The sequence below is a fragment of the Saccostrea cucullata genome, unplaced genomic scaffold, assembly GCF_032062105.1.
Source record: "Saccostrea cucullata isolate Sc308-1 unplaced genomic scaffold, CSIRO_AGI_Scuc_v1 ctg984, whole genome shotgun sequence".
NCBI lineage: Eukaryota > Metazoa > Mollusca > Bivalvia > Ostreida > Ostreidae > Saccostrea > Saccostrea cuccullata.
In genome coordinates, this window is record NW_026941313.1 from 1 (window position 1) to 16,029 (window position 16,029).

Genomic DNA, 16,029 nt, shown 5'->3' on the forward strand with positions numbered 1-16,029 from the left:
TTATGTGACATGTTGTGATGAACATTGAGTATTAAGTGTATATTTGTACGTTATGTAGTTATGTGTTTTGGTAAAGCTTGTAATGGTAATTTATCTAATGATGTACATCATAAAAAACTGATAATATTTTGTGATTTCATATATGATTTCATTATCTTATTATTATTAAACTGAATGTTTTCTTGACTTTAGCTCATTAGTTATTCTTTAACTTCTTTAGTTCATTTTTTGGATTTGTTGTCTTTATGGCTTTAAACCAGAGTAAGCCTGGCGGCTCAATTAAGGAAAATGGAACCCTTATCCAAGCATCCTTTGGGGTGTGATGGATGAGGGTCATTTTCCGAATTAGCCGTAAGGCTACGAGGGTTTAAATAACCTCTCATTTTTTTACTTTCGCAAAATTTTTTCTATTATCCCACCGCTGGGACAACAAATCTAAAATATGTAACTTATTATGGAATATGCTTTAAATTGACTCGAAATATGGCCAGGTATTGCCTTATATACCTGTTTGAGAATTGTACTTAGTGTGCTGTTAATAGTTTTATTTTGATTTCTTGAAAACAAGGTACACGGGGACTAGTATCACACGATATTCCCTTTAAACCTTCGTAGCCTTACGACTAATTCGGAAAATGACCCTCATCCATCACATCCCAAAGGATGCTTGGATAAGGGTTCCATTCTCAGCTGAGGTTATCCTACAACAAACTATCTTTCCCTCAAAAACAAGTTTTACACGCTTGTCTTTAATAACCATACAAGAGTTTGTCAAATCAATCAAGCAATCATTGTTCGTCATAAAATCAAGCCCAAGTATACCATCAACACCAGTGTCGGCTACAGCAAATGTTTGGCTAAACGTTGAGTCCGCTATTGTAAAGGAAATTGAAAGAGACCCTTCCACTTTCATGGCAGTACAATCAGCCATTAGGATGGGCTTGCTCTCCTCATTAAGTCTTGGGTACGGTTCCTTAAGAACGGAATGTAGTATGTCTGGTGAAATAACGCTGAGGGTTGCACCAGTATCTACAAGTAGTTTAACTCTATAGCCATCAATAACTGCTTCCATAAAAATATCAGCTTCCCCAGCTTTTCGACTAATGCCTGTCTTGTTGGCTGTGCTATCCTTTTGCTAAGCATTCTGATGTTCACTTATTATAGGCGCTGGCCTTTGGCCTGTGTTGGCATTTGTCATGCCTTGTATCGCATTTTTATACTTGAAACAGTTCTTCTTCACATGGCCTATCTTTTTTGCAGTAATGACAGGTCACACCAGCAGAGGATGAGTTTTTTTCTCCATTCTCATCTTCATAGATTGCATTTTTGTTTGGATATCCTGGGCTGCTTTCAGTAGGGAGGCAATAGTATCTCCCTAGTCTGCCTTTTTCTCTGGCTTTACTTCTCTTAAATACCCTTTGCTCTCCGTTTAACGTCGTTCAGCGGAGTTGAATGCATCAAATTCAACGACATGCCTGATTGCATCATTTAAGTCCACTGACCTGGCTTGTTTAATGCGCAGTCGCATGTCACTTTCCCTCAGGGCATCAATGAACTGTTTTTTCGCCAGAGTTTCTTTCACTTCCACAGGGGAAGTTGGGTAGGCCAGGTTTGTCAGAGGACGCATATCCTGTCCAAGCTTTGGTAATGACTGTAGCCTTTTGCCTTCTTTTCCTCAACTGAGCCCTATATAATTCAGTCTGACTGGACGGCATAAATCTCCCTTAAAGTGCCTTACTTAAAAGTCTGTAGTTACATCTGTCTACAGCCGGCAGATTTTCAAGGACACTCAGGGCTTTACCTCTTAAAGCAACGGCTAAATACATCCCCCTCTCAGCCAAAGTCCATCCGTTTAGTTCTGCACAGACATCAAAGAGAGACTAAAATCAGCCCCTGACGAACTTCCATCAAATTAAACTGGTTTTACCATGGCGTTTTTCAGTTTTTCAGCCGGTGTAATATTCTCAGAACGGCGGGTTGTAAGGTTTGTATCATTCAACAATAAGAAAACATACCTGGATGAATAAGCATGGTATGGTGTGCTCCTAGCTGAAAACATATCTAGCTCGCCATCATCAGCTCTTCTCACTTCGCTAAGGTTGTCAGGTCAAGTATATATACTTGATAGGGTTATCGACCTATCTGTTTTACGTCTAACGCCCTCGCCTAAATTTATGATAGTCCGCCTACTTTCAGGTAATCTTGAATCTCTGGCGGCCGTCTTTGCTCGTTCTTTATTGATACTGACCTGAAGCTGACTTAGCTTCTGCTATAAGGCAGTAATCTATGCATTCACAATATCACTCTCAGACATATTAATTATTAATTATAAAAACTCAATAAATATCAACCAACACAAAAATTAAAATATGCATATAATTATAAACTTATATGATTGAATGCAGCCCAAAATCCCACCGCTGCCACCAAATTTTATAACGTATTTACAATAAATCACTGAGATCGTACATGGTCATTTTCAGGGTTTGGGTTGTTCAACATAAACTGATTTAAAATTCATTTGTATGATTTAAATGGACTGCCGAAACATACAAATACGTCCTAACCTTATCTACGTAAACAATAATCAAAAGGTAAAATCAATTCAACAATCGGAGGCAAGCAACAATAAATTATCTTTTAGACCTAACCTACCACTTGTCTAAAACGAATGCCCAGTCGCCCTCGGACTACCGCATATACTGTAGGATGCCTTATTCAAGACGGACAGTATATGTGATAACCCTTCAACCACTACACTCACTGTAGGATACCTTATTCAGGACGGACAATGAGTATTGCGGCCTTGACGGACTGCAGCTGGTCAGCCAATGCAGACGAACATTATGGCTAGCCTCTTTATCTGATGTTAACCTCTTTGTGACAGGCTTTAACACTGATTGGCAAACCTCAAATGGCCTTCCAAATTTCCCTCAAACGGTAAACCCAGGCGAGGAATTAATGACTGCAAACTTTATTTATTATAATTATACAATCTTAGAACACTGTTTATCGTCTTCTCTCCTTGGTTTCATCCGATGAACAACAACAGATGACTGCAGAGTCTCAGTATATATACCCTTTCAAAGTCACGTGATGTTAACAATGACTAATTGAGGACTCTGCATGGTCGTACCTTAAAATTCTGGAATTGTAACACTATCCTCTTGATTCCGCCAATCTACATGCTCTAAGCTCCGCTTCTGTCTATATTTTTCCAGACCTGCTCGTAATTTGCTTTTAAACTGCGCCTATCGATGTGCCAGTACATATATGTAGAAATGTAGAAACTCGGTAAAAAACATTGTAAATGTAAGTATTAATATTTAACGACCAAATGTCCATCTATTCTGGGTAAATGTATTTTGTATAATCGTTGGCTGTATAATTTATTAACGGTTTTTTTTCCTGAAATTGTCACAGGATTATGTTCTATAATTTAATTTGTAAGTTAGATTCAAAGTACCGTTGTGGTAAAGTAGATATGTAATAAGAAAAATTATCAGTATATTTTCGTCAATAAGCAATTTAGCAAGTGAAACATTAATCTATACGTAAAATTTCTCACGCGTGTTTATAAATTTGTGTATTAAAACCATAATGTATTCGGTTAATCTAGATTTTTCAGATAATAATATAGAACTTAATGGCGAAAGACAGTTGAAGACAAGATAAAGGCAATGCATCGGATCTAGACCTTGGGATCATTGACAAGGCTGGTTCAGGACAGACAAGGATAGAAGTTTGTTACTGCCCTAAACACCAAAGGGTGTAAAGGAAGATGATGACGATGATGATAAAATAATGAAAAATTCAGCTCATTTCAAAAAAAAATTCAACATACGACTTATAATACAACTTATAATGTGTTAAATTTTATAACATTCTTCTTTTCAATTAATGATTGTTATTAAGCCAGCTCAACTCTTTCAATGCATAAAGAATAATATATGTACAAGAATATGTATTATTATATAGCTGATAAATAGTCTTTAATAAAATACAACCAAGAATCTAAAGAATTTATGCGTTCAATATCTTGACATTTTATTGAACGCTGAGTATTTTATTACGTATACGAGTATGCCCAAAACATTCAGAATATATGCATTCAAGATAAGACGCCCCGTTGTTAACAAAAAAGTCGTCTGGTCAGATTCCCAGAGCTTAAAAAAGAAAGAAAGTGGCATCTGCGTAAGATGTGTTTATTTTTACACAAAAATGAGATTATTTATTAAACATTTGGTACGTAGTAGACGCATTTTAATTTAAAATAAGCAAATCGTAACACCCGACAGGGTCATAAGGTCATCTGAATGATTCGATATTGAATACGTACAGGACAGACGTTAATTTGAATACGGACACTAAAAAGTCACTAATTTGTGTTTCTTTTAGTTGGAATAATTCAATATAAATTATGAGGAAACTTTTAAGCTATATAAAAAAGAAGTAATTGAACTTATATTGGTGAAAATTGGCACTTGTTGACTGTACAAATGCACTCGCAAGCTCGAAGTTCAATAATCCTACTATATTCTGTTTTCACAAATATCGGTACCTAACATACACGCATAACGAAAGGCATAACGATTTGTACAAATTTATTTTACACTAAAACAAAATAAGAAATGTGAATAAATATGATGGAACAAAAACTCTTCTTCTAAATTAAGAAAAATGTATATTAAGCACTTCAAAAATACTTAATGAAGGTAGCGTTTTCGTTATTTTAGAATATTTATCTAATTTCAATTCAGTTGGAGATGAGTTCTTTTCTTTAAGTTTCACTTTTTTCTTTTATAGGTAAATAATCCTCTCAGCAATTCAATCATTTCCCTCTGATTCGCACGTTGTTCAATTAAAAAGGTATCTTTAATTTATCTCTCAAATATCCAGGTTCGCAAAGTCCAACACAAGATCCGGTCACGTGATGGCACGGTCTGTTGGCTCAACAGTAAAAGTTCTTTACATTCTCAACCATACCAGCAATCATTGCAGGCTGAAAATAAAAGAAGAAATATTCCTTAAAGCAAATAAAGCAGCTGCAATAGCCCTTATAACACTGATCCATTTCTTATATGGGTGTGTAAATTTCAATCAATCAAATCGATGCATTATTGCGTCATTAGCATTTGCGCCGATTCAGCATTTCAGTGTGACAAAATGTCAATGTTTACAATAAAGGACTGTTTTTAACTTTTGTGTCAGATATTGGTGTGTACAGTACCCGCATCGTTATTCTTTACAATTCTATCGTGTTCTATCGTGCGTTTATCCTATCGTATCGTGCGTGTATCCTATCGTATCCTATCGTATCGTGTTTTCCGTTTATCAGGTTTTGCGTTTTCTATCGTGTTTTCCGTTTATCGTGTTTTGCGTTTATCGTGTAGATCGTTTATCATGTTCTATCGTGTATTGTGTTTTGCGTTTATCGTGAATATTCGGAAACCCTCGCTTTTTATCTTTACTAAACACAGAAACTACTGAGCTATTCCGAGTTTCTTCTTCGTTTTGTTAATAAAAATAAGATTAATTCAACCAAAAAAGAGAAAATAAAGTTTTATCCCTTTCTTTTTCATCAATATAAGAAATATTAAAGCGTAGGAGAAAAATTGATAGCGTATTTCATGAATGAATAAATTGATTTATTAATAAATAAATAAATAAATAAGATAATTATAACATGGTAAATCAGAGAGTGATTGTCAACATTTAAACAGTAACTCTATTTTGCGGAAATGAAATTATAAGTAGATCGATCACCAGGTCTATTTTTTTTTAATTATCGAATTGTATTAATTATTTTGTCAAAATTAAATACTATTTATATGATTTTCTTAAATGAAGCAGAGTTACCGGAGAATGATTTGTGGTAAGCTACGATGTTCGCGTACACAAAAAGCAAATAGATAAAAAATAAGCAGGATATTGATATGTATATTTTTTCATGCAATCTGTTTTTCCTTGTTTATCGTCTGATAACGTTAGGAATATGTTTACGCCTCTGATCTGCATGTATGCACAATTATTAAAAGTTTTGATGTTAGAGATACAGTGGCTGGAACGTTATTGTTGACAAACCAATCGTGTAGAATCGTTCGTGTATCGTGAGTGATCGTTCGTTTAACGTGCAAGATCGTTCGTGTATCAGACTCAATCGTGTGCGTTTTTAATCGTGCGAGATCGTGCGTTTAGTATCGTGTAAGTTTCGCTTTGTAAGTTTTTATCGGAATGTTATTTGTAAAATAAGCATTTCCCTTGCTTGTTTTTCTTAATTTATTAATTAAAATCCAAATAAAATGAAAAAGCGCAATTTACATAATAATACGCAGAACGAACTAATTATCGCCCGTAAACAAGCAATATAGTAAGTCGTACAATATTCAGTTCTTGTCAAATAGCGCGATCAATATTGTGATAAACCGTACTTAGATCTTTAACGCCTTTTTGAAAAATCTGATTTTAATTATTATTTACTTCTTATTGTGGTCAAGATAATCTTGAAATCAGTTCATTGAAAATAAATATATTTTTTTTTTACAAAGAAATAAACATTTCTCAATGCTTACATAACTAGTTAGTCGACAAATATACATGGACACGGCATGATTCTCGGGAGTTTTGATTATCTGTGTTTATCTCTTGAGCTTATTTGTAATTAATTAATTTAAAATTTCTGCAAATAAAAAAGTTGAATAATTGGCAAGTTTATCAGACATTGAATCATTGGAAACATAAGGATAACATTTGTAATTATAATTGAAGTCATTCCATGCTGCCATTTTTGTTCAATCGTATCCCCCTTTCTGCATATCATGATATCCAATTCAATCAAATTATACGACACACATACATGTACATCGTCCAACAGAACGAACAAAATCCGTTATTTTTTATCGGAGAATTACCTTAGAAATAATTATTTTTTATCTAAAATATTAAGTCTTGCATATATTTAGTTACAGAAATATCATTTTCCGTTTCTTTCTTCAAAGTCTATGAAATAATATTGATAATTCTTTGAAATCTTAAATAAGTATTAAGTCGTATTTCGTTTTGAAAATATTGATTCCTAAATATTTTGAACTATTTTGAGTGAAGAATCGTGCGTTTGCGTTAACAATCGTGTAAGATCGTGTAACGTGTAGAATCGTGAACGTGAAAGATCGTTCGTGTAACAGGTTAAATCGTGCGTTAATCGTGCGGAATCGTTCGTGTAACGTGATCGTGCGTGTAAGTTGTCAACAATAACGTTCCAGCCACTGTATAATAAAACATAAGACATTGATCCAGATGATTTTAGATGAAGAGGTCATGGTCTGGAACACGACATCTGGATCCAAGACAATTTTGTAATTTTTCTGATTCAATCAGATCACCACAAGTTTTTATTCTAAAGTTGTGACAGTTTGCCAGCTGATCATAAGGAACACATATGTAGTCTATGAAAATTAGCTCGCATTTTTTTTTACGGTATCTTTGATAAAAATAAAACAAAAGAAGTCGTCTGATTCCGCCGTGACCATGCAAGACTAGTAAATACACACAATCATTTTATATAGTATTAATCGATTTCATTCCATACGTATATAACTTTATTTTAGAATTCAATATTATATTTGGCTATTTGGTTAGATCTTGTTTATCGAATTTTAACATCCCGGCCTTCAAATATGCCTCATATGAGATTACCGGGTCAGTCTAAAATAATTTTAAGGTTTAATAATTCATTTGCCGAATTAAACCTATTTTTTGTTATTAATAGAAACAGTACACACAGAGTTTAATAGCAATGATTTATAATTATTTAGTCGGAAAAGTCGCATTTCACTCTTTTAATATTTGCTAATTAATTTTTCTGTTTTGTATTGTAAAGAAAAAAGTATTTAACCATTCAATGTTCGTTAATAAGTAGGAGGTTTTAAGTATCTGATATATAAATGTTTACATGTACATAAGTCAGAGATTAGCGTAATAAACGTACATGTGCAGTTGTAGCAGATTCATATTCTTATGACACTGTTTACATGTATTAATGCAGAGCGCAATTATTTTAACAATTCTTTAGATTTCTATTCAGGAAATTAATTTTCTTGAACTGTTTAGTTCTTGATAGATTTATCATGTTAAATTTATTAATTTTGTTAAAGCCGTTTTCTTCGAACCTTCTTTCGGCCGGTCTTCTACTTGTATTTTTTTTCTAAGATATTAATATTTAATTGCGATTTTTGGATACATTGCAGATTGTAAGCTTTTAAATTAGACATTAAATACAAATATTTAATTTATTGCGTAAACTTCTTCCGTGAAATAACTTGGTACTTGTAGATAAATTTATTAGATATAAAATTCAAATGTATATTTTTTCATAAATAATAAATCTGTTGATAGAGTTTCAAAATTTACACCCTTGAGAAGAAATAAAAAAAATACAGTCTCCATTTCATAATTATAATAATCCATTTAGTCACTGTCATTTTTTATATAAATAAACAACTTTTGTAAAATTACCACATAGATCTCAAGTTCTTCTTATAATAATTTAATGTACTTTATAGTTTAGATTTGAAGCTTTGCAAGTATTTAAATTAAAAAAATAATTTAATTTAAATAATCTTTTATCTTTGAATTTAATTTAAAATAATCTTTTCGTCTTGTCAGAAAACGTTCCGCATTTTGAAACAATCCTATCGGGTTTTGCGTTCATCCTATCGTGAAGATCGTTTATCAGGTCTATCGTGTTTTGCGTTTATCGTGTTTTGCGTGTATCGTGTTTTGCGTTTATTGTGTTTTGCGTTTATCCTATCGTGCGTGTATCCTGTCCTATCGTGCGTGTATCCTATCGTATCGTGCGTGTATCCTATCGTATCGTGCGTGTATCCTATCGTATCGTGTATCCTGTAAAGAATAACGATGCGGGTACTGTATATATCACACAGACTTTTCACGTAGGCATAAAGCGCGGTTCATGAAAAAATATTCCTACGTGCAAGTCTGTGTAATTTACATTTTACATGTTTAAACGCATCAAAAATATACACGAAATTTAAATTTTTGTCTGTCCTATTATATCGTAACATTTTTTATTAATGTCTTTGAATTTTTATTGTAACGTCACGTTGGTGCACGTTTCCCTGTGTATATTTCCACGCCTGAGTATACGAGAAAATGTTTGTGAAATCAATTTCACAAATGGCATATACATTGTTTGTAGAAAATTACATCAAATGTAAATTCTTGGGTTGTTAGAAAACGTTTGCAGACACATTGGTTCACGGAAAATCCATTGTGTGCTGTGAAGTATGACCTATGTCTAATTAAATCCTATCTTTTGTTTAAATGTATGTAAAAAGAAAAATCAGGTCCATTTACGATTTATTAAAATTTTGGAAATTTACAAAAATTATTACTATGCCGTCATAGGATTCACGGAGCAACCACTTGGCGTTAAGTGACTTGTCTTACAGATATCAAACGCATTAAAGTTTTTCATGCTTCTAAATATCTTTCAATCTTTATACTTTTCTTTTTCTCTACTTAAAATCAAAATAGCTATGTCAAGACAATTAACTTTTCTACTATAATGTCTTTTATGTGGTTTAGGATATTAGTGAGAACTTATAATAAATGTCAGCGCATTTAAGTGATCATATATAAAAAAAACAATGCCAAAACCCATAAACACAACGTCCATGCAGTAAGTGGGGTATTGAGATATCGCAGGTGTTGATCATTGAAAATGTTAATCCTTCCATGATTCTTATAAAGCTTCTACCTTTTGAATACTTTTGTCCCTTGTACATGTAGGCAATTTCTAGTAGCATCTAAAAGCATTTAAGTCTATTTTTAGATATTTTCCTGTCTTCACACATGGTTTTTAGTATCTCGGTGCTCCATGTTATGAAATAGTCATTTACACTCCAGTCTAATTCAAAATTTGACCAAGTGACGTTTCATGAATTCTGTATTGACAGGAAAAATATCATAAATCTTTGTGTGCTACAACTGTGTAATTTTTAAATTCAATAAATGTAATGTAAACGTGCGAAAATGAAGCATTCTCCGTGAAGCATGTTTCATCAAAATAAAATAGTTGTATATTTTTAAAGGCTCACCGGAAAACATCAAATCTTTGTATATTTATTGGAAAATATGCTAAGTTTCTATTTGGAGACTTTGACCGGTTTCATTGAAATAGCGCGCTTACAGGAGAACTTGTAGGCGAACTTTTCTAATATTTGTGTTTACGTCCGGGGATGTTGCACAAGTAGTCGTTATACCCCCGCTTGAAAAGCGGGAGGTTATATAGTAATCGTTATGTCCGTTCGTCCGTCTGATCCGTCCGTCTGTTACATGTTGGGGTACCCATCTCTCATCCGCAACTCCTCCCATACCACTAAATGAAATTTGATGAACCTTTCACAGAATCTTTATTACATATTGCAATTGTGTACCTCCTATTTTATTTTTCGATCCGACAAATACGAGGGTTGTCCGTAAAATTCGTGGACAAGACAAAAATTTAATAAAAGTTGAGTCATTGATATTTATTATTGGCATATTTCTAATCCATTACTTAATGTGAATTGAATAATGTAAAAATTTATTAAATTCCAAATGTTTAATTACAATTATGGCTCCATAATTAGACTTTGAATGGAGATCCGGAGCACCGCAAAATCTTAATTAAAAAATATTTATCACTTTTTAAATTTCATTTGTATTTTAATAAGTTCTTGGGAAATCTGAAAGAATTTTACATTATGAGGTTGACAGAAGTTATTACGTCAAACCTGCAAAATTTGAACGTTCAAAGTTTCAAAATGGCTGAGCAATCAGCGTTAGAATTTATTAAGACAGGATCGGAATCGTTCAAAAAAGAGACGTTTTCAGAATAGGTGGAGCAGTGAACTGTGATAAAATTCTGCGTTTACACCTACAGAGACCAATACATTCTGTAAACAATCGAGAAAACATAGTAAAAGAAGTCGTTCACTAGTTTTAAGTATCCTATAATATTTTCGGACGGAATGAACAGATTACAGAATGACAGGCGTGAAGGAAAACTATTATTCCGAGATTGCAGTGCTGTAAAACATGAATTATGTAACGTAAACATGCCGTATTTCCGTAAATGAAATGAATGGTTGGATGATTGCAGGATATGAGACAGGCATTGTTAAATATTATTTAAAGAATGAAACCTAAACATTTTGTGCATATTTTTATGACTGGTCAAAACGACATAAGAAATGTATTGAGTTAAACGCTGACTATGTTGAGAAAAGTTACTACTGCATGCTCGTGATTAGCTTTTGACGTCGGTACGTCAAGAATTTTCGTTTTAGTGCTCCGGGTATGAGTGTGTCTTTTTTGTATCTGATAAAATTATAAATATTTGTGCTTTGTCTTTGTTGAAAACTTGCATATTTATAAAATGAAACATGAATTTAATAAAAATATTAGTTTCAAATATTTTGTCAATGTTTGTCCTTAATTATCAATGTTGTCCAAGAACTTTACGGACAACCCTCGTATTTTGGGTTTTCCACATTTAAAGATGGACAGTCCTAATATATTCATATGGGGGGACGGGTTATAATTTAGTGATCTCATTGCTCACAGTACCTCTAGTTTTAAATCTGTTGTTTTCAAATACTCCACTATGATGAACTATTGTTCCTCCGGGACCTGTAGATCCGATAGCATGTACCCAGATAAGCTTTTGGGAGCAAAAGTCAATCCATTGTCCCAGCCGAAATCTGAATTACAGAAATACATGTGATGAATTTCACTGTGTTGATGACCTCACAATCTGCTCAACGTAGACATAAATACAAAAAAAACAAAAAGATACATGTATTTATCCTGCCTCTGAAAAAAATCTTCAAACTTCATTGGCTGATAGCAATACCGTATTAAACGATGTTATGCTATCTACAATGTACACACATTACATTGCTAATATGCCACGTGACCTACCCACCAGGAACAAAACTGACTTGACATTTACCCACCAAACATCACCAATAAACTTTATTCACGTGCCCCGCATGGAGCTTCAAAATTGACGTCCCAATGCGACAGGCGGCAATATGGATGCAAAACGGTTTGTTTCCCTAAGTGAAAGCGATATATCGAGACTACGAACCTGCTTTTTTGTAAACTTAGTGTGCAATGGATGTCTTTTTTTTTCATGCTACGAATCACTGTTAAGGGTGAATGTGTCTCAAAATATAATTTGACCGTTTCTGCAGCACTCTGATTAGACACATCCATGTTCCAGACGTTCAATCCTGTGCCTTTGAGTAAATTTTGGTCTGGACCTTTAATTAATTCTATAATTCCACATTATTTTTAAATTTCAACATAAGATTAAGATTCTACAATGCAAAATAAACTATATCCATTGCAAAAACCGCAATTAAATTTCATTCGTAGGAATAAGCCAGGAACTTTATTTTTTGTCGGATTTTTTTTTTAAATTATCATTTTTTTCCCTTTTGAACTACATGGTATATAAACACTGTAGTACTGTTAATTTTTGATTGCACAAAAGGCTATTTTTGCAGTGAAATGTGTTAGGCTTGTTCTGAAATATATATTTGTTTTTTTTTAAGAATTATTATGACGAATTATGACACATAAAGTAAATATTTTCCTAAAGTTCAAAAAAAAAAAACCCAACAAATTTTAACTTAAAATTGACACATTTTTCGAAATATCTAAACATTTACATCATATACCCCTATTTGAAGTTCCCTTCTGAATATTTTATATAACTTCGACCTATCTGCTTAAATTCAGCCAAATTTTTTAAGAAATAAGGTGTCATTTCTGAGTTTTATTGAGATGTTAAACGGGTTGGTAACGTGATCAAATCCCATAAAGCCCGAAGGGCTTAATGGAAGATTTGATCATGTGCCAACCCGTTTTACATCTCAATAAAACTCAAAAAATGATACTTTATTAATTATATTTACATTTGTGACTTATCAATACTTTAGATTTGCCTGATTTTGACTTTTGACGTGTGAAATGCGTAATTTTTCAAACCCAACGGCATGTATGTAATCCACTGAACGCGTGTCAACCCTTTATGACGTCACTGAGAAATTACGTCGAACGTTTATCTATACGCACATCTCTTACATCTAGGATGTTATTTTTGATTAGGATACAGATTTCTGTGCAAAAGGTCATTTTTAATATAGGGACAATTAAGCCTATAATTTATGATAATAGATCTCTGAGTCGGAGAAGGAAAAGCAAACATATACCAGCTGTTCATCTATAGTGTTAACAGCCAAAACTTTGCCATGCATCTTTCCCGTTGGTACTGATTTTAGATGAAACTTCCAGTATCGGTACAGGATATCTACAAGAAATACATAAGACGAAAAGAAACATTATATCTTTTCAAACAAAAAAAAATAAAACTACAACAGAAGAAACATCATAGAAGCATATGGTTTTGGAGCTATGAAGTCTAATAATTGCAGTGATTTGTGTTTTAATAAAATGAGTTTTAAAAACAATACAGAGCTGGCTTTAGTGTTTTTTGATGAGGCGACATTAACTTTCAAACAAAATTGCTATGCTTGAATGTTTGGGTTCATTGTCTGCAAATGGTATTTTTAATTTGATATACCTTTATTATTCTTTGGGTGATACAATAAATGGAAATGCTTTTGGAAGGTTTACAACTATTATTATACACGTGGTGTTAATTTGTAAGCATGACCTCACTGTCAGTGTTAGGAATGTAAATCAAATGATTCAGAAATGTTTATTAACATTAAATTTACCTTTGGATTTGCAGATAGTTCGTAAGACTTGATATTATCCGAATGTGAAATTTGTCATGGCATTCTTCATTTCGTACATGCTTTCAGCGCATCAACCAATGCGCCAAGTACCACAACTCTCCTTCCTCCTCTGCAATGAAAGGTTGGTTTCGATGCACTTGTCTCATCTGATACCTTCTCTCAAGATTGAATGTTTGCAAAATTTGGAAAGTCTAGATTAAAGATATACTTTAGGCAGGTACACTTAGAAAAGTCCTAAAAAACTATTAAACATATATAAATTGCCCCTTCAGCTTTAATTAATTAAAAAAAGCATCAAGTGGTTTCTCATTATGGGGAACATACGTCGTTAATTTAGTGTATGAAAATTAGACCATCAATAAGTATGAAAGAAGTTAATCAGCATTTGACTCAATAAAAAATTATATTTGCATGGTGACACTGTATTGCAAAGATTATTTTTGGGCTCCCTGTAAATTGGCTTTTTAAAACAAGAAAAAAAACTATTGTGGGTGACACACTGTGGTTAGCCAAACATTCTTGGTTATGTTAACCTGACATTAAATAACCTAATACGAGCATTAATGAGTATTAGGTACAAACCTGTACAAGTCATTTTTGTTGACGTCCCGTCATCGTCGACTATAATATAGCGATGGTTGAGTTATCTGACAAACGTCCTGTTCCACGAGCATTTAAATAGACCCTAGCCCATCCTCTTTTCTTTGTCACGCTGACATAATGCGTCAGAATGAAATCTGCGCTTCTTCGTCATTTTGATGGCCGCGCACGATCATCACTGTTACTGTTTACAATGCCCAAATTGGAATTCAATTCGCAGTACATTTACTTATGTATTCCTAATCGGGATGGCGATTATTTTTAGTACATTATTTATATCGGATAATTGTTATTATGATTAATAATTACATATATATATATATAATTAATTTGTTTTTTTAAGATTTCATCAGGATCGCAGCACTTTTCAAACACCTCAAAAGTTCTAAAGTTGAAATGTAAAAGATTACTTTGATCCATAGAGTGTATGCCCTTGCACTAGATCGATTTATTAAGACCCCCGACATTACCCTCCGATGTACTTGCATACAAATATACGTTAGTGTCAATTAAATACGTAATGTAGAGAAAACATCTTAATAAAATAGTGATGAAGACATTAAATTCAAGTTCTTAAAGTATGCCTATGTTTTAAATTTCAAAGCATTTTGTCAGAAAACGGAAAAGATATTGAGATTTTTGTTTCAGCCAATCAAAGCAAAGCGCACGTGCACGCACGTGCATGCATGTAAATGTTGACCATACCATCTTGTAGGAGTCCTTTATGTCTTTCTATGATCTAATCCCATCATGTTTGGTTTGAAACCAAGGGAGTTATAGTCATTTAAAGTTTCAGCCAATCAGATTGCAGCACACGTGCATGCACGCGATTTCACGAAAATTTTTATATATCATATTGTAGGGTATGCTAATGTTTGACTATGTTATAAATTTCAAAGCATTTCATCGAAAAACAAAAAAGATATTGAGGTTTTTGTTTCAGCCAATCAGAGCAAAGCGCACGTGCATGCGCGTGAGTTCATGAAAATTTGACCATGTCATCATATCTATACATCTTATATATCCTTATATAATGAGTTTCAAAACATTTCATCAAAAAATGTAGAAGTTACATACATATTAAATATATCAGTCAATTCACTCATTTCACGCGCACGCACGTGCATGCGTATGCGCGCAAAATGACCTTCGTTCCGCACACCTACACTACACACCTATTAATCCTAAAAAGGTTTTAGCTCAGTTGGGTGAACAGTTTCTGAGAAGACTCGCGGACAAAAAAAATACCAGAGAAGAAATAAGAAAAAAAAAATAATTACTAGAGCCGAGCTCGTTGCAAAGCTACGAGTAGGTCTTCCGTCCATTAGTAATGAAGTCTAAAAATGGTTTAATCCTCCAAATCTATATTAATTATTACAATGTCAAGCCATTTTTTGCTACATCCGGTTTGACCGGAAGTGACGTCGACGGACAGAAAATTAAGATTTAAGCTTTGAGTGACATATGTAACCCAAAAACTTGTCAAAAACGGCAAAAATATGCAATTTTTGACTACTTCCGGTTTTACCGGAAGTGACGTCGCCACACATATTTTGACGACCCCTTTAGATAAAGCTTGACATTCTGAACAACTTTG

At 33.3% G+C, this 16,029-nt stretch overlaps 1 protein-coding gene across 1 annotated transcript in view; it reads right to left on the reverse strand.

Moving 5' to 3' along the window:
* Positions 1-4,568: 4,568 nt before the first annotated feature.
* Positions 4,569-16,029, reverse strand: part of LOC134257603 (uncharacterized) — a 29,944-nt gene continuing 18,483 nt past the window's right edge. The window contains exon 5 of the mRNA XM_062740190.1: positions 4,569-5,002. Within this exon, the coding sequence (XP_062596174.1) occupies positions 4,977-5,002 (26 nt within the window). The 3' untranslated portion in view covers positions 4,569-4,976. The remainder of the gene's footprint in view (positions 5,003-16,029) is intronic.